The sequence below is a fragment of the Bufo gargarizans genome, chromosome 10 (assembly GCF_014858855.1).
Source record: "Bufo gargarizans isolate SCDJY-AF-19 chromosome 10, ASM1485885v1, whole genome shotgun sequence".
Lineage (NCBI taxonomy): Eukaryota > Metazoa > Chordata > Amphibia > Anura > Bufonidae > Bufo > Bufo gargarizans.
The window spans coordinates 33001920-33021397 of NC_058089.1; the positions used below are offsets into that span (position 1 = coordinate 33001920).

The 19478-nt window shown below is 43.9% G+C and overlaps 1 protein-coding gene across 1 annotated transcript in view; it reads left to right on the plus strand.

Moving 5' to 3' along the window:
- The window catches only part of PIDD1 (p53-induced death domain protein 1), a 40040-nt gene that overhangs the window by 10278 nt on the left and 10284 nt on the right, over window positions 1-19478 (plus strand). Inside the window, exons 5-13 of the mRNA XM_044269244.1 lie at window positions 517-571; window positions 2815-3016; window positions 7449-7625; window positions 7716-7863; window positions 7948-8083; window positions 8477-8627; window positions 16487-16610; window positions 18461-18579; window positions 18915-19022. Of these exons, the coding sequence (XP_044125179.1) occupies window positions 517-571; window positions 2815-3016; window positions 7449-7625; window positions 7716-7863; window positions 7948-8083; window positions 8477-8627; window positions 16487-16610; window positions 18461-18579; window positions 18915-19022 (1220 nt within the window). The remainder of the gene's footprint in view (window positions 1-516; window positions 572-2814; window positions 3017-7448; window positions 7626-7715; window positions 7864-7947; window positions 8084-8476; window positions 8628-16486; window positions 16611-18460; window positions 18580-18914; window positions 19023-19478) is intronic.

Here is a 19478-nt window from a genome sequence, read left to right on the forward strand (position 1 = left end):
CTCACATATAGCGCCAACCTATTCCGCAGCGCTCTACAGACATTATCACCGCTGGCTGCCCCCTAGTGGAACTCACAATCTAAGTTCTCTATCTGTCCATGTCTTTGGAGGATATGTCATGTCTGATTGAAACGGGGTCCTAGCTATTGCTATAATGAAGGGTCAGCAGCAGTAGGCTTTTTTCACAGCCTGCATGTACTACCCATGGTCAGTGGGCATCCATGCTACCCTGGAAAAATCAGTAGAGTAGAGAGGACAAAGTGGCACAGCACTCTCCTATCAATCAGCGTGTGTGGCTTTACCCTATCTTGACCCTGATTTGGTTCTACCATATTACTATTAGTTATTTTTCTATAGATATTAGTGTTGGGCCATGTTCACACAGGGCAGATTGATGCATCTTTTAATGCAGAAGAGAAGCATGGAAAAAATGAACCAAAACTGCACTGTCTGCACGAGGCCTTGTACTGGTGACAGTTATGAGTATGAAATTATATAATCATATCTTTTCTTCAGATGAAAGTCAAAGCTTGGACTTAAAAGAGATTTATGTGAAACCAGAAGACAAGAGGTAAGTAACGTCAGTCTTTGCAGTTTCCAGTTAAAGGGGTCCTCTCACTTCAGCGAAGAGCATTCATCTTGTAGAGAAAGCAAATACAAGCCACTTACTAATGTACTGTGATTGTCCATATTGCCTCCTTTGCTGGCTGGATTCATTTTTCCATCACATTATACACTGCTCGTGTCCATCGGTTACAGCCTCTGCTGCAGCGCAGATACGATGTGGCCGGGATGAGAGTTGCTGCGCATGTGTGCCAACGTGCACTCCAATGCCTACGACGTGCTTTTTATCCTATAGTGTGCAAGCACGACCACCGCTGCTGGATTGCAGGGTGGTCATAACCCCTGGATTTGAGCAGTGTATAATGTGATGGAAAAATGAATCCAGCCAGCAAAGGAGGCAATAGGGACAATCACAATACATTAGTAAGTGCCTTGTATTAACTATATCTACATGATGAATGCCATTCGAAGAAGTGAGAGGACCTCTTTAAGGGCTTAGTCAGCCTTTTGCCTTTAAACTTTATTTAGGCCTCATGCACACGACCGTTGTTTGTCTCCACATCTGGTCCGCAAATTTTAGAGTTTCTGATGCGGACCCGTTCATTTCTATGGAGCCGTTGAAAATGCGGATAGTCCACCGTTTGTTATCTGTGTCCGTGGTTTCGGTCCGGCAAAAAAAACGGAAGGCACACGGAAACACAACGGAAACAAAAACGGCAACGGAACAACGGATTCCCAATTTGCGGACCGCAAAAAAAACCTGTCGTGTGCAGGGGCGTAGCTATAGGGGGCACTGAGGGAAGGGGGGCCCAAGCTGAACTCCTGCACCAGGACCCATGAGCTTTTAGCTACGCCCCTGCATGAGGCCTTACCCCTATGTTTTCTTTAATAAGAAATAGGGACAGGTCCCAGCAGAATAAGAGAAAGCCATGTAAAAAAGATTTTTCCAGGATTTTTTTTTTTATTCCTCCCACCCAGTTGTACCTGTGAAGAGACCTGTTGCTCTATTCCGGCTCGGTGCCTGCTGGGTTGTGTTCACTGGAGTTCCAGTCCACTCCTGTCAACTTGCGCATGGATGGGGGTCACATGCACCGATGCAGCAGAGACTGTCCCAAGGCGGCACATGGCCGAGCAGTGACTTACTGCTTGGGGACACAGAGCTAATGAGGTCAGTCATTGGCTGCAGTGGTGCACGTGACCCAGTCCAGGTGGAAGTCAGATTCTTCCAGTAGAGCTGGGAAATAAACCTGACCTATAATCTACTATAAGGCCTCATGCACACGACTGTTGTTGTGTTCCGTTCCGCAAAATGGGGTTCCGTGATCTGTTTCCGGTTCCGTGTGTCTTCCTTTATTTTTGGAGGACCACCAGACATGAAGGAAAGTAAAAAAAAAGTCTAAGTCAAGTTTGCCATGCAAATGATAGGAAAAAAACGGACGCGGATGACAATGTTGTGTGCCTCTGCGTTTTTTCACGGTCCCATTGACTTGAATGGGTCCGCGAACCGTTTTCCGTGAAAAAAATAGGACAGGTTATATTTTTTTGACGGACTGAAACCACGGATCACGGATGCGGGTGACAAACGGTGCATTAGCCGAGGTTTTAACGGACCCATTAAAAGTCAATGAGTCCGCAGAAAATTACGAAAAACTGAGCAACGGACACGGAATGAAACAACGGTCATGTGCATGAGGCCTAAGGCCCCCTGCACACGATCAGGATTGCGTGCGGATTTTCCGCGCGGATTTGCGTGCGGAAAATCCGCACCGTAGGTCATGTACATTGTATTCTATGAGAATTTCAAATTCTCAATGCACACGATGCAGATTTTTTCCACGCGGATTTTGACCTGCGGTGCGGATTTTAAAATCCGCGACATGTCAATTTTTTATTTTTTTCCTGACCGGATTTTCTTAATTCACTTAGTGAAATCCGCATGCGGAAAATCCGCACCGAATCCGCACCAAATCCGCATGCAAATCCGCACCAATTAATGCGGATTGACCGCACGGATTTGCCTGAGAACACCTGCGGTTTTCAGTGCGGATTCTCCGCACATGAATCCTGAACGTGTGCATGTAGCCTAAGAGTGTGATAAGATGTGAACAGCGCCTTATATGAACATGATCTGCGGGAGTGTTACCCGAACAGGATCTGCAGAACATTAGAATACTGGTGATATCCATGTAGTTTGTAGGGACCAGGAATGATGCTGCCTATCGTAACTCCTTTCCTCGCAAATGTTCTCAGTTTTTGTGTCACACCGGATGGATGCTGGGTGTTCCTCCCACACGGCTTTCACCTTCGTTTTCCTCCCAGAGCTGTTTCGTGCACCATAAGAATATATTATCAAATACTCTTACCAGACCAGCAGCACGTGAGACTCGGACACCATGATGTGCTGCTGAGTAGCACCCTGGAGCTACAGCCTCATGGTATACAGTTCCATCAGGTAAGGGGCAGATGATAATTTGTTATCTACAAGGGCATACATACCGTAGAGCCGGCCATGCAGCTAATAAGGGGTCCAGGCCTGATTTTACCCTCCGTTCTTTGTGTCAAGGACTTCTGCAGGATTCCTCACTCCCATAGAACTACAATGTTAGCAAACAATGGGGTAGGAAATTGGCTCAAGTATCACGTAAAGGATACAGAGGTGGAACCAATAACAGGACCTTCTGTCCTGGGTGGCAGAACCCCCCACTATTATAGGAGGCTCATTTTAATCTTGCAGTGAAGCCTTGTTATTAATTTTGGAGGGAAGAACAGAAAAAAACATAAATTACGCCATTGATTTTAAGGTTTTGTTTTTAGATCATTCACAGTAGATTCATTTTATTCTGAAGGTACAGTAAGTTTGATTATTATGATACCAAATGTATCTAGTGTTTTGTTTTGTTTTTAACTCCTTTTGCTTAATAAAAACATTAAAAAATATATATTAAATAAAAAAAATTGTGTCGCTGCCTTTAAGAGTCATGCATTTTATACATTTTCCCGTTGAGATTTATGAAGGCTTGTTCCATGGTGCTTTACATCAAGAGGGGGTTACACATCCATAGTATAAAAAATATGATAAACATGAAAATACGATAAACATGACCCTGCCCGCAAGAGCTTACAATCTACAAGGAAAGGAGAAGGACACAGTAGGGGAGTGTAAAAGATGCTTATCTGGCTGTGTGGTGGCGGCATGCTTATCGCAGGCGGTAGGCTACTGCAGCTGGGTCACTTCTAACCAACCCATGCTTTCCGCAGGCTGTTTTTAATTGGTGCAGAATATATATAGCGGTAGTCTCTCCATGAATTACGAGGCCTGCTGGTACAGAGAGAGGTAACACGTGCAGCAGACACCCTATACATGTGGAGCCTGCTCTCGCTGAATTAGGAAGCTGGCTGGCTGCACCACTGGTTATGTCTGCTGAGGCCACTTTTACACTTCCGTTGTTGTTTTCCGCTATTGAGATCCGTCAGAGGATCTCGATACCAGAAAAAAAGTTTCCATTTAGTCCTCATGCATTCTGAATAGATAGAGATCCATTCAGGATGCACCAGGATGTCTTCCGTTCCGGCAGCAGTCCATTTGGTGACCAGACATAAAACCGCTGCAAGCTGCGGTTTTGTGTCCAGTCATAAAAATTGAAAAAAAAGGATCCGTCAATAAAACCAATGTAACTCAATGGTGACGAATCAGTTTTTTTATGAGCCTAAAAAGCGGATCTGTCACCTATTGACTTTCAATGTATTTAGTGACGGATCCACTTTTTTCCGTTTTGATTTCACACAGTCGCATCCTAACGGAACGGATGAATCCTAAAGTGCAAGATCAAAACGGATCCGTTTAATTTCAGTATTGAGGTCCTCTGCCGGATCCGTTAATTAACAACGCAAGTGGGAACGTAGCCTCAGTAACCCCTTCCTACACAATTCACACATTTTACTGTACGGAATGGGAATGGTGTAAGCTCAAAAGCTGTGCCCACACCATCTGCAGTGAGTGTCATCTGTATCCTGCTGAAATGACTGGGATGGCAGTTAAAGGGGTTGCCCGGCTCTGTTTAACTAGCTGTAGCAGTGATGTCACGTTGACAAGTAACCACTGCAGCCTATCACTGGCCTCTGCAGTGCACCTAAGATGCCAGTCCTCCTGAAACCGGACCACCCACAGCTATGGTGTCGCAGACTATACAGTGTACAGAGGGGAAGTAGAAGGCTCTATACACTGTGCAATTTCCAATGCCGATCTACTGCATTGCAACTCCCATTCACTTGAATAGGAGTTGAGTTGCAGTACCACAGCATGGCCACTACACCATGACCATGCTCCTTACACGGTATAGTTTCTAGCACCATGGACGCCTGAAACAGCTGATTGTGTGGGTGCCGGGTGTCAGACCCCACTGATCTGATATTGATGACATCCTGAGGATAGGTCATCAATGTCTGTGGCCCCGACAACCCATTTAAAGATGCACCAAATTTTAAAGAGAGACCAGGCAGCATACGTTAAATTTGTCCAAAATTATCCTGCCATTAAAACTTGCTATCATGATAAATCTCGCCCAAAGTCCTTTATACACTTTATTTTTATTTTTATGGAAAAAGATAGAATAAGAATCCATGACTGCCCACACTTTAAAATGAACACTTAATCCTGTATCCCAGAAAAACTGCCAAAATAGCAGTTTATTTACTAAAAGCATCCTACCTTCTAAAACCAGAAAGTAACCAAGGAGTAAAAAGTTAAAAGCTTTATAGACAAAAAATGGAAGTAATGCAAACTACAACAATGATAAAAGTTAGCCAGCACCTCCTGAAATGAAGTAAATGCATATGTGTACATTGCCATGGCTGAAATGACAAAACATTCACTATATAAACGAATACGAGGTACTTAGAAAATATACAAATATATTCTAATCAAACTCATTTGTGCCCATCCACTACGGCAAGGTGACCTCAATTTGAATGGAAACCTACTCTATGATACCTTTCTCTATGCCAGCCAGCTTCCTAATTCAGCGAGAGCAGGCTCCACATGTATAGGGTGTCTGCTGCACATGTTACCTCTCTCTGTACCAGCAGGCCTCGTAATTCATGGAGAGACTACCCCTATATATATTCTGCACCAATTAAAAACAGCCTGCGGAAAGCATGGGTTGGTTAGAAGTGTACCCAGCTGCAGTAGCCTACCGCCTGCGATAAGCATGCCGCCACCACACAGCCAGATAAGCATCTTTTACACTCCCCTACTGTGTCCTTCTCCTTTCCTTGTAGATTGTAAGCTCTTGTGGGCAGGGTCATATCGTATTTTCATGTTTCATAGTTTAATGTTTATCATATTTTTTATACTATGTATGTGTAACCCCCTCTTGATGTAAAGCACCATGGCACAAGCCTTCATAAATCTGAACAGAAAAATTAAAAAAATACATGACTCTTGAAGGCAGCGACACAATTTTTTTTTATTTTTTGTATTTTTCAAATGTTTTTATTAAGCAAAAGGAGTTCAAAAATAAAAAAAAACACTAGATAAATTTGGTATCATAATAATCAAACTTACTGTACCTTCAGAATAAAATGGCTACAAAGTGCATGGTCTAAAAACAAAACCTTAAAATCTATGGCATAATTGATGTTTCTATCTGTTCTCCCCTCCATTTATTCCTGAAGAATGGCATGGGCACAACAGTTGCGCCTGTGCAGTCGGGAGTGGGATTGAGGCTGTGGTTGTCAGCCATACTCTTGCACTGATAAGGCAGCAGCAGAAACTAAATCTGATCCTGGTTGTTTAAGCAAGCCTTTATAAATGAAACTTCCTAATGGACAATTAGAGTTTTGAGTGATTTATGTAAAGGACCAACTTATTGATGATCTATACTTAGATACTGTAGGTCATCAGTATCAGATCTAAATCCTGGCACACACACACATCACACACATCAGCTGTTTCAGAACCAGCATTGGAACTACAGGGCCGATACACTGTGTAGTGGTCGTGTCTGGTTACTGCCGCCCCGGGTAGGTAATCCTTGAAAAATCCCTGCAAGGTTTGTACTTAGCTTCACACTATTATGTGGAGGATGTGCTGAGTTGAGTAAGATTATGTATTGTCTACCTATTGTCTTCTCCATTTTACCATAGGATGTGGAAATCAATATCCCATTTGCCTTCCTGAAGCCCTGTGCCGAAACGTGAGGTGGATAATCAGAACTTTTACTGACGGTTCTGGAACATGGACGGACCTGAGCACTACAATGAAGGAGAGGTCACTGCATGAGGTGGGACCACTGGGAAGGAATGCAAATGTTCTGCAGGAGGCCATTTGTGATGACAAACCATAATCAATTCACTTTTCTTAGTGATATCCACACCAGCAATTGGAGAATAGAAATGAGGTAGTTATTAGACTAGACCAGTGATGGCGAACCTTTTAGAGGCCGAGTGCCCAAACTGCAACTCACAACCCACTTATTTATCGCAAAGTGCGAGCACGGCAATTCAACCTGAATACTACAGTCCAGTATAGTATATCTTCCATGTACTTTATCATCTATAGCTATAATAGCCTGCCTGCATTCAGTGCGCCTGGCGCTGATGAATGGCAGGAAAAGTCAAGGCATATTGGTTCGCCTTAGACTTTTTCCATGGTGCGGGAGCCCACAGAGAGGGCTCTAAGTGCCCCCTCTGGTACCCGGGCCATAGGTTCGCCACCACTGGACCAGATTGTCTGATACCATTCTCCAGAGGTCAACAGAATAACACATATTTATAGACATGGTTTGATGGATCTATATGTCCGTTGTCATCCAACCACTCTAATAAACCAACATCTGTCTATTTAGGTGTGGATTACTGTCTTTTCCCTCTCTTTATAAAAACAGATGCTGGCCTCTTGTAAGACTGCTCACTTCTCTTGGTTCCTTGTGGTCTCACGTTTAGTAGAAGATCGCTGTGAGGTTCCAAAGGAGGGCGAGCTCCTGTTCTCCAGTGTGGATCAAAACATCCGGGTTGAGTTTCCCCCAGGTGCAACTGCAGAGACTCGAACAGTTTGCATGCAGGTCAGTGGTCTTTAATGTGAGATGACTACAAGTAGACCTGATGATGTCATCGGACACTATTGAACACTATTCCTATTCTCATCATGTTAGGTGTTGCCGGTCTCCAAGAAAATGCTGGAGCGGATCACTGGAGACTCAGAGTCCTCCACTAGTCCCTTGTTATGTCTTTCGCAAAGTTCAGCAGATAACTTTTTGAATCCTGTTAAGATCCAGTTACCCCTCCCAGCAGGTGTGACAGGTCAGATAGTCATCTAGTTGTGCTGTCTCAGTGACAACTTAGTGTGTATTTGGTCCACTGACGGTGCATTTCTAATCTTTGCAGGTGACACCTTGGATCATTCCCGTCTGTACCTTTTGCATGGCGACCCACGGGCACAGACCTGGACTGACATAACCAACCAGGTGGTGCTCCAGATCACTCATATTTATGCCCACTTCCAGGTCGATCATTTCTCGTGGTGAGCTCCTATTATATATATTTTTAGTATTTCTTTACTGTGATTTGAAGGGGGGGGGGGGGGGTACTATATCTCCTTCTGGAGAGCGCCTTAATAGGCGTGAGGAGTCTTATAGGTCAGGCAATTCTCCTCTGGAATTCTAGGACTATTTCCTAACTTTTCAGATGGTGATTTTACACATAGGAATACATGAGAAAAAAGTGGTATTATCTCCTAGGAGCAATACTATTGGGGAGAATGAGGTACCATATGGCGCCACACATATTGCAATCCATGCACACGTATTTAATGTGTGCATGGGATCTAATGCTGTATATGTAGGAAGTATTTGAACCAAATAATTACTCCTTAAAATTGTCACCTGTTTTTACTTAAATTATCTTTTTCTTTAAGGTACTGGCTATGGTATACCACAAAGTCCTATGTGGGTGAGCTGGCCAAGAATGCATACAAGCGGCTGCGCATGTACCAGGTCAACTTTGTTGCTTTGCAGAGAAAACGGGATCCGGAGCAAGTGCTGCTGCAGTGTGTCCCTAAGCACAAGGTACAATCCATCTGTCATTTCATCCATTTTCCGCTATTAAAATTCGGATTTTCACTATTAATAATTTTTTGTAAAAAAATAAAAAAGGAACATTGTAAGTAAGTGAAAAGCAGGCGGTGTAGTTCACATTGTGGCTTGGATTGCATTAGGTTTACCCTGACATATTATGGAAGTATGTAAAAAGAAATTAATTCCATAGTGTAGTCTTATTGTCAGAAGTACTTTATAAATGGAAACAATGTTTTCTCTTGCTGATTAATACATAAAAAAAACAGGCCTCCATAAATTGCTGCCGACTGTACTTGCCGCTGATGGATCTGCAGGACAAAGGCAGAGAATCTAAGTACCGTAAATTGTAGGTTTGTTCCTGGATTTTCAGAAAGACCATGCTTGAACAACACCAATTATAAATACTGTATTTCCACATCATAAGACGCACCTCGGTTTTAGAAGGGGAAAATAATAAAAAAGTTTTTTTCATTAGACCCCAGATCAGACCCCCCAAATCAGACCCCCATTCCTCATCAGACCTCAGATCAGATCCTCATCAGAGCCCCATCTACCCCCAATATTCATCAGGCCTCAGATCAGACCCCATCAGACCTCAGATTAGGCTACTTTCACTCTAGCGTTTTTGCTGGATCCGGCAGGGCTCAGCAAAAACGCTTCCGTTACTGATAATACAACCATCTGCATCCGTTATGATCCGGTTGTAATATCTTCAACATAGCCAAGATGGATCCGTCATGAACTCCATTGAAAGTCAATGGTGGACTGATCAATTTTCTATTGTGTCAGATAGTGTCGGAGTTAAATGGATCCGTCCCCATTGACTTGCATTGTGGGTCATGACGGATCCGTCTTGCTCAGCATCCCATGATGGAAAGAAAACCGCAGCATGCTGCACTTTGCTCTCCGGTATGGGAACGCAACCAAATGGAACGGAATGCATTTTGTAGCATACCGTTCTGTTCAGTTAAGTTTTGTCCCCCTTCACGATGTATGGGGACAAAACTGAAGCGTGTTTTTCCGGTATTCAGACCTTATGACGGATCTCAATACTGGAAAATAGAAACTCTAGTGTGAAAGTATTCCTCATCAGACCCCCAGTAGACAGATGAGACATAAAATAAAGAACTTACCTCTCCTGATCCGGATGGCGCCCCCACTTGCAGATCCAGCGAGCTCTTCCTGCACTCACAGATCCTTGGTCTTCTTCTCCCAGCTCCTAACCGGAACAGCATCAGGTCATAGGGCGTGATTGCTCTGTGCAACATTAGGTAAATGCACAGCACCGGCAGAAGAAGACCAGGGAACAGTGAGTACAGCCAGCACAAGGAGCGCAAGACCCACTGCCACCCCCCCCCCCCCCCCACACACACACTTTTAGGGGGAAAAAGGTGCATCTTATGGTGTGGAAAATACGATATGTTTTCAAGAATTGTTGTTTAGGCAATTACCTGATACATAAGTATAGGTTTATCGGGAGCCTGCCACCTATAAAATCAGTGTCAAAGTAAGCATAGCGCTATGTAGGGTAGGTGCCCTGAAACATAACCATGTGGGGAGGCACTTATGGTGGGGCAATGGTACATCAAATGCTGTGACCCAGGCCATGGTGCACTGAAAAATGCATTTCTCAGGATTAGAGGACCGGATTTTACCCCAAAAAGTATGTTTTTGTTTTGGGGCACCTACCCTACATGACAGTATGCTTACTCTGAAACCAATTTTGGAGGTGACAGGCTCCCTTTAAAGGGCTATTCTCATCACAGAAAGTAATGCCACACTGCTAGAGAATGTCATCACTTCCGTTGACTGGGGCTATGCTACAGTTTCGTGCACAAGCCGTGGCCAGGAATACCAATGTGCAGGGAAAATCTATTAAAGGGGCAGGGTGCTGAGGCCCTTTCAATCCCAGGAATGGTGGGGGTCTTGCTGAATAGACAGTGATGGCATAGCATACCTCTTTAAAGATAACCTGTCATTACCTTTATGCTGCCCATACTAACGGCAGAATAAAGTAGAGACAGGTGAGTTGATTTCAGCGGTCTGTCATTTAAAAGTTAAAAGTAAGTAGTTGCCGAGAACCAACATCACAATCATTGCAGACTGGGCCTGGAAAAGAGTCATGGCCACCTGAGAAGAGTCCTGGTTATTCATGAAGTCCTGCTCTCCTGCTGATGACTGTCAGTCTTCTACCTAGTTTTCTCCCTTTCTCTCTAGGAGAGAACTGACAGTCATCAGCAGATGGGCGAGAGAGCAGGGGATTATGTATAACCAGGACTCTTCTCAGGTAGATTTGACTCTTTTCCAAGGCCTGGGCTGCAATGGTTATGAAGCTGGTTCTCGGCAACCTCTTACTTTTAGCCGATGTGTGACACACCGCTGAAATCAGCATTTCTGTCAGTATTTTATACTGCTCTCAGTGAGGTCAGCATAAAGTTGATGACAGGTTCCCTTTAACAGCAAGTAATTTTAATATTTTACAGAATCTATGACCAAAGTATTTGATGTCCCCATTAGACAACAGAATTTATAGACATAAGGAAGTGTAATGTAAATGTCGGCTTATTTCTGCTTCAGACAGACGTTAAGTGCGTCACAACTGTGCAGGTGAAAAATCCGGACTTTACCAGCTAAGTAATAGCATGTGAGATTGCCTGCATGTCTTTTCTGTATTGGATTTTTATGCGACTAGTAATGTACCAAATACATTTGTGCGGACCGAAAAAGAATAGAAAACTAAGCCAGACTAAAATTATACAATGAACGGTTTTTCCGGTGAAAACGTATTGATGGCTTATTGATAATGCGTGATTTATGGGCGTCTGAGCTATAAAGCCCAGTGAGCCTTGCGGCCTCTTCCATGTTTATTCAGGCACAACTGCGGCACATCTGTTTGTTCTACTGCGCCTGGTACTGCACCTGGTACTGCGCCTGGTACTGCACCTGGCACTGCGGCTGGTACTGTGCCTGGTACTGCTCCTGGTACTGCGCCTGGTACTGCGCCTGGTACTGCACCTGGTACTGCCCCTTGTACTGCTCATTGTACTGTGCCTGGTACTGCGCCTGGTACTGCTCCTGGTACTGCACATGTTACTGCACCTGGTACTGCGCCTGGTACTGCACCTGGTACTGCAATTTAGCCTCATTCGAGTGAGATGCGCTAGGCTAGCAGTACATACCAACACCAATTTAAAGGATTTTCTTGGCCTTACTTATTGATGACTTATCCTTGGTGCCGGGAGCAGGACCCTCGCCGATCAGCTGTTTTTACTTAAAGTGGTTTTGCAAGATTTTTTAACTGATTACCTACTGTATCCTTTGGATTTTTTTTTTCTTGAACCGGAGCAGCGGCTTTAATTTGCCCACAGCATTTGGCAAATCAGCTCCTCAGCCTTTGCCGGAATGTGCAAAAATGAAATATTTGTCAGTGTTTTATGTGGTTGAGTTAAGTAAAACAAATACGAGGCTGAAGTTTAGATGCATGTAATTTGTGCTTAATGAACGAGCATGCATTTGGAAACTGGCAGTGTAAGGGTACCTTCACACTAGCGTTTTTGTTTTCCGATATTGAGTTCCGTCACAGGAGCTCAATACCTGGAAAAAAACTGATCAGTTTTATCCTAATGCATTCTGAATGGAGAGCAATCCGTTCAGGATGCATCAGTTCAGTCCCTCTTACATTTTTTGGCCGGAGAAAATACTGCAGCATGCTGTAGTTTTCTCTCCGGACAAAAATACTGTTCATTTGCCGGAATTCCGGATTGAACTGTATTAGTGCCGGATCCGGCATTAAGTGTTCTGGCAAAACGGATCCGGCTTTCCGGTCTGCGTATTCGCAGACCTTTTAAAATGCAAATAAAAATGAATATCGGATCCGTTTTTCTGGATGACACCAGTATTTCAATGCATTTGTCAGATGGATCCGGATCCGTCTGACAAATGCCATCAGTTTGCGTCCGGATTGCCAGATCCGGCAGGCAGTTCCGGCAACGGAACTGCCTGCCGGAATCCTCTGCCGCAAGTGTGAAAGTACCCTATTAACTGTAATTCTCTAATACAGGGTGCTCTATAATAACCTTATATTCATGCTAAACTACTGACCTTGTGTATTCTGTAGGATTAATATTAATAATCAAGGTTAACCTATTGGTGTCAGACTATACTAGTTTCTCACAGTTATTCCACAGTTAGGCCTCAGTTTATGATAAAAGCATGTTATATACACTGAACAAAAATATAAATAAAACATTTTCTACATACACAAAAGACCCATTACTCTCAAATATTGTTCACAAATCTGTCTAAATCTGTGTTCGTGAGCACTTCTCCTTTGCCGAGATAATCCATCCCACCTCACAGGTGTGGCATATCAAGGTGCTGATTAGACAGCATGAATATTGCACAGGTGTGCCTTAGACTGTCCCACAATAAAAGGACACTCTGAAATGTGCACAGTTTTGCCTTACTGGCACCATTTGCCTCATGCAGTGCAGCACATCTCCGTCGCATAGAGTTGATCAGGTTGCTGATTGTGGCCTGTGGAACATTGGTCCACCCCTCTTCAATAGCTGTGCGAAGTTACAGAATATTGGCAGAATTTATACGCCGATCCAGAGCATCCCAAACATGCTCAATGGGTGACATGTCTGGTGAGTATGCTGGCCATGCAAGAACTGGGATATTTTCAGCTTCCAGGAATTGTGTACAGATCCTTGCAATATGGGGCCGTGCATTATCATGCTGCAACATGAGGTGATGGTCGTGAAAGAATGGCACAACAATGGGCCTCAGGATCTCGTCATGGTATCCCTGTGCATTCAAAATAACATCAATAAATGCACCTGTGTTCAATGTCCATAACATACGCCTGCCCATACCATAATCCCACCGCCACCATGGGCCACTCCACAAAAATGACGTCAGCAAACCACTCACCCACACGACGTCACACACGCTGTCTTCCATCTGCCCTGAACAGTGAAAACAGGGACTCATTCGTATACAGAGGGCCTCTCCAACGTGCCAGACGCCATCGAATGTGAGCATTTGCCCACTCAAGTCGGTTATGACGACGAACTGCAGTCAGGTCCAGACCCTGATGAGGACGACGAGCATGCAGATGAGCTTCCCTGAGATGGTTTCTGACAGTTTGTGCAGAAATTCTTTGGTTATGCAAACCGATTGTTGCTGCAGCTGTCCAGGTGGCTGGTCTCAGACGATCACGGAGGTGAACATGCTGGATGTGGAGGTCCTGGGCTGGTGTGGTTACATGTGGTCTGCGGTTGTGAGGCTGGTTGAATGTACTGCCAAATTCTGTGAAACGCCTTTGGAGATGGCTTATGGTAGAGAAATGAACTTTCATTGCATGGGCAACAGCTCTGGTAGACATTCCTGCAGTCAGCATGCCAATTGCACGCTGCCTCAAACATTGCAACATCTGTGGCATTGTGCTGTGTGATCAAACTGCACATTTCAGAGTGGCCTTTTATTGTGGGCAGTCTAAGGCACACCTGTGCAATATTCATGCTGTCTAATCAGCACCTTGATATACCACACCTGTGAGGTGGGATGGATGATCTCGGCAAAGGAGAAGTGCTCGCTAACACAGATTTTGACAGATTTGTGAACAATATTTGAGAGTAATGGGTCTTTTGTGTATGTAGAAAATGTTTCAGATCTTTGAGTTAAGCTCATGCAAAATGGGAGCAAAACCGAAAGTGTTGCGTTTATATTTTTGTTCAGTATATATTATGTCTTACACAAATAAACCACCATCATAGTGTGAATCTTCATGTCACAAGTCAGGTACACTCCTGGTTGGCTTTCAGCATCATACAACTATATTGGAGTATGATGTCAGAGTGCTGCAAAACTCATCATGCAGTTATGTCTCAGGCAGATATGTAAATGACTACAGGTGAGGTCTGATTAGATACTGGGTCTTGCAGAAAAGTGCTTCCCCCACTGCTCTATAAAAATGCTCTAAGAGGCTACTTTTGGGTAGTGTACCACTGTGTGAGAGATCATTGACTGCTACACATGCCTCTATGACGCACACAAAGACAATTTGCCCGGTTGATGTTTGATGAATGGTTCGCCATCTAGGCCATTCTGAGCTAGCTGTTAGAAGGTGTTGGCAGCTTCTACAATTTTGTTGTCTACCATCCAGACATGGGTAGCACATTCATTACACACCCATGTCTCTGCCTGGACCATTTCCAGGCACCTAGCAGAAGGAAATTTGGCGTCACGGTGCTCATTACATGTCCTGCCCTTGATAGCCAGCCATTGTCACCTTTGTTTTCAGTATTGTCATGAATGGAAAACCTGGACTGCTACGGACTGGAACTGTATTGTCTTTAGAGACGAATTCAGGAACTGTTTGGAATCCAAAAATGGTTGGATTTGAGTATGGAGGCCTCTTGATGAGCATTTCAATCCTGCCTTTGCTGTGGAGTAATTTTGAGCAAATCGAGCTTCGGATCAGGGATTCGAAGTTGATTCCTGTCTCTGTACAGCATTAAAATGTATTGCCTCCATGTAGGCAAACTTCGTCTCACCTGAAGTCGCGTGAGACTACTAAATTAATTCAGTAATCACATCTGTGTCTCTAAAAACATTTTAAAATTGCAATCTGAAGTCGGTTTGGTATCAAGGTAGCAGCCGGTTCCAAACCCAACTTTAGATTGCTATTTTAAAATGTTTTTAAGGAGGCGGATGTGATTACCAAATTACTTCACCAAAGTCTCGTGCAGCTTCGGGTGAAACTAATTTTGCCTACACGGAGACAGCATTAAAACCGAAGTGTTTGAATGAATCTCTGATCCGAAGCTCGATTCACTCAACACTACTGTGGAGTAACACATTACCCCAACTGCTGATATGATGATCTGGGGAGCCATCGAATACGATAGTTGGTCACCCCTAGTAGTGTTATGAGGGATACTAACATCTCAGTTATGTTGCTGAGCTTCCAGATGGCATTTCCAGCAGGATAATGCTCTCTCACACATAGCAAGTGTTTCCCAGACTGTAACACTTCCGTGGCCGCTTGGTCGCCAGATTTATCACCAATCCAGCTTTTTTGGGACCAGCTGGGACGCCAGCTTCCGAAACCTACCAGTGTACATGATCTACAGACCCAACTGCAACATCTGTGGGCACATGTGCTGCAGGATACCATATGGAAGCTGTATGCCTCCATGCCCAACAGTATCTCATCTTGTATGAAGGCTAGAGCCGTCCCAAGAAGATCCTAAAACCTCATTTCATTTGTATCGTTTTCCCAAATAAACTTACCCTTTCGCTCTAGTATTGTAATCACTTACACATATCATCATTACAATCAAGTTTTATTCCAACAACCCCTACTGGGTTGTCAATGTTGGTACTTTCAGTATTCTACAAGCTTGCCTCCATTATTACAGTACAAGCAATTAATTATAAGTTCAAGATATGAAAATACTATAATAAGCCTGCATACTCTAGATCAAAGCCTACCTCCTTCTTCTCAATACAGAGATAGCACACAGCGTCCAATACTTGTTTTGGTACCCAAAAGCTGCATGGTTCCTGTGCTTTCTGGAAGACACCAAGCAGAACCATCTACCGTGCGGCACACAAGTTACTGCTAACACTTCAGCACACGGTATAGTCGTCACCCAGACTGCAGCAAGACAACCACAGTTGATAAGATGAAAAAAAAAATCTTCATTGGCTTAAGTTATATTATTTCCACTGTGCGTGCAGTTTCCGAAACAGAGATCCTTTTTTTTTGCCTGAACATTTTGGGAAAAAGTTGGATGGATGGATAAGTCTCTGTTTCTCTGTGATTTTTCTTCCTCCCTTAGGTGGAGTCAACAGTTAAAAGACTGCAGGATAGATACAAGGGCCCGGAGCCATCTGACCTGGTTGAACTCGTGGAAGGAGAACAGTTCTTTGCAACATTTGAACAAGGTCTAAAGTTGTATTCAGGTATACTTGCCTGTGATATTCCAGAGCCTACTATAGTCTTTCCTTCTCTTCCTTAACGAACGTGTGCGGCCCAAAAACACTGGGTCCGGAATATACACAATATATCACAGATGTGGACCCATTCACTTGAACTGGTCCACAATCTGCAAGATACGGAGCGGAGACATGGAGCGGAAGTCAATGGAAGCACTATGGAGCGCTTCTGTGGGTTTTATGTCCGGGCCTCTGCACCACAAAAAATAGAACATGTTCGGACTGATTCTAGCGGGTCTGCAAATGGCGGGAACGTGGCCCGGGGCCCATGCATCGTGGGCCGCTATTTGCTATTGCTTAGGCCCCTTTACACTTACAGAGGAGGTGGACGATCGTTGGAAAGGAATCATTCCCTCTCGGCAATCGCCTTCTTGGCAGTGGAAGAGAACTCAGTATGTGGAGGAGAGATCACTGAAGCCATCGCTCGTCCCCTACACAAACTCGTTGTTTGCCAGCAGCAGAGGCTTTAGATACCACAATCTGCTGCCGGCAAATGATTTATGTGTCCACACTAACGATTGTGTTATCTGATGAACAAGCGTTTTGCTTATTCATCGGGTAATCGACGGCACCTTTACAGCGGCAGATTATCGCTAACGAGCGTTAGTGCTAATCGGCCCAAACATCGGGCAGTGTAAAGTGGCTTTTATGTATGATGTGTACTTATATCTGTGTTACCTGATTGTTACCTGTTAATACCCCGTTTACCAACTAGATTTGGCATCTGTCAAAACATATCCTGTAACCTTTCCATAGACTGGCATGGGCCAGACGTATGTCTAAAGAGTGTCTTTTTGGTATACAGATTGCTGTCTGGATATTTTGTTTCTGTGCACAGTGTCATTACCTGTGCTCTCCGATCTGTCATACAATTTACACTTTCATCGATTTCTCCCAAAGGCTATGATTCTACCCCAGTCATGTGATGGGCACACTGGTGAACACTGGCTTGTTACCAGGCCCTGCACCCGTGTGTCCATCACATCACCAGGACAGATTTTTCCCTATGCTATTTAATGTGACAGTGATGCACATCAGCCTAGCAGTGGCATTTGTATGTGGTAGAGAGCACTGTGCACCAGACTCCGAGGCTACCTTCACGGTTGCGGTCGGACATCCGGCTGTCTGTTCTGGTAGTCTGTTCCCACATAAATGCATGCAATGTTCTCTGTCTGACTGTAAGGCCTCTTTCACACTACCGTATGGCTATTTCAGTGTTTTGCGGTCCGTTTTTCCACGGATCTGTTGTTCCGTTTTTTTGTTTCCTGTTGTGTTTCTGTTTCAGTTCCGTTTTTTCCGTATGGCATATACAGTATACAGTAATTACATAGAAAAAATTGGGCTTGGCATAACATTTTCAATAGATGGTTCAGCAAAAACGGAACGGATACAGAAGACATACAGATGCATTTCCGTATGTGTTCCTTTTTTTTGCGGACCTATTGACTTGAATGGACCCACGGAACGTGATTTGTAGGCAATAATAGGACATGTTCTATCTTTCAACGATACAGAAATACGGAAACGGAATGCATACGGAGTACATTCCTTTTTTTTTTTTGCGGAACCATTGAAATGAATGGTTCCGTATACGGAACGCAAAAAAACGGCCCGCAAAACGAAAAAAAAAAAAAAACGGTAGTGTGAAAGAGGCCTAAGCCGGCGTTTACACCACTAGTTCCCATTATAGTTAATGGATATCTGGACATGGTGGTATCCGGCAATGCCCGATTTGGTGAACTCTGTTAGCCTGGTCCTCTGCCGGATAGGCTACTTGATTCACTAACCTTAGTCATCATTCGTTTTTCTTTTTTCAGAGCGTCCCGATTGTGTGAACGGCAGAATTTGCTTTGTCTTCTACTCACGCATGAAAAACATGAAGGAGGTGTATGTTACATCGTCGGCTGATAGGATAGAGAAGGATGTGAAAGGACAGGTCAGAACCTCTTGTTACGTAATTTCAGGGGTACATAGATTGAACATACTGAAATCCAGCATGCGTGATCCTCTCTTCCACTGAGATCTGTTGTTCAGGGACTGCTTCACTTGCCTGTACACAGAAGATCCAGTTTGTATAACCAGTTTTATGTTGGGTTTTTTTGTTTTGTTTTTTAAAGAAAATACGAGAACAGGAAATTTTATCCTCCTAACCTACTTATGTTTCTTCTAAAAAAAAAAAAAGAACGCACACGTCAAATCCGGCTATCCGTCCTTACAGCAATGACATTCATTCTTTTCATTCATACATATAAATAACTTTTTGCTTTACAGGTTTCTTTCTACCGTGGATCGGTCCCCGAAGGTCTTCCTGAAGAAGTGACTAAACACAGGAAGGGCTCCCGATCTGATTGGATGGCAACCCTGCCTATCAAACTGCCTGTAAGAGATTTTATTTTAAAAAGAAAAAAACAGAAACTTGTCTTTATTAGATCTTTAGTTATGGGCACGCTGGGTGTATTTTGGTGCATAAAATCTGCTGCGGATTAGCTACAACCGTAAAACGTGCATAAGTTACACGCAAATTTTAATGCTTATTTGGCGGCAGGATTTCACCCTCTGCATTGCATAAATCAACAAGCTGCGGATTTAAAGTCCACACCACACGCCAGATTATGTGCAGATGCTGCTGTGAAAGTTTTCTGCAGAGCAGGAATAAGATTTTTTTAAATCTCCATTGGGCTGTGGAAAATCCTACGATTGTTGCTGACTTTTTAGTACGTATGGGGATCTCCCGCGTCTTTCTGATGGCGGATGGCGGGGGAAAGACGGATTGTGCATGTTGCACCCAAACTGTTGTTCCAGTTGGAGGTAAATCACTGCTAGAAGGGTCCCAGG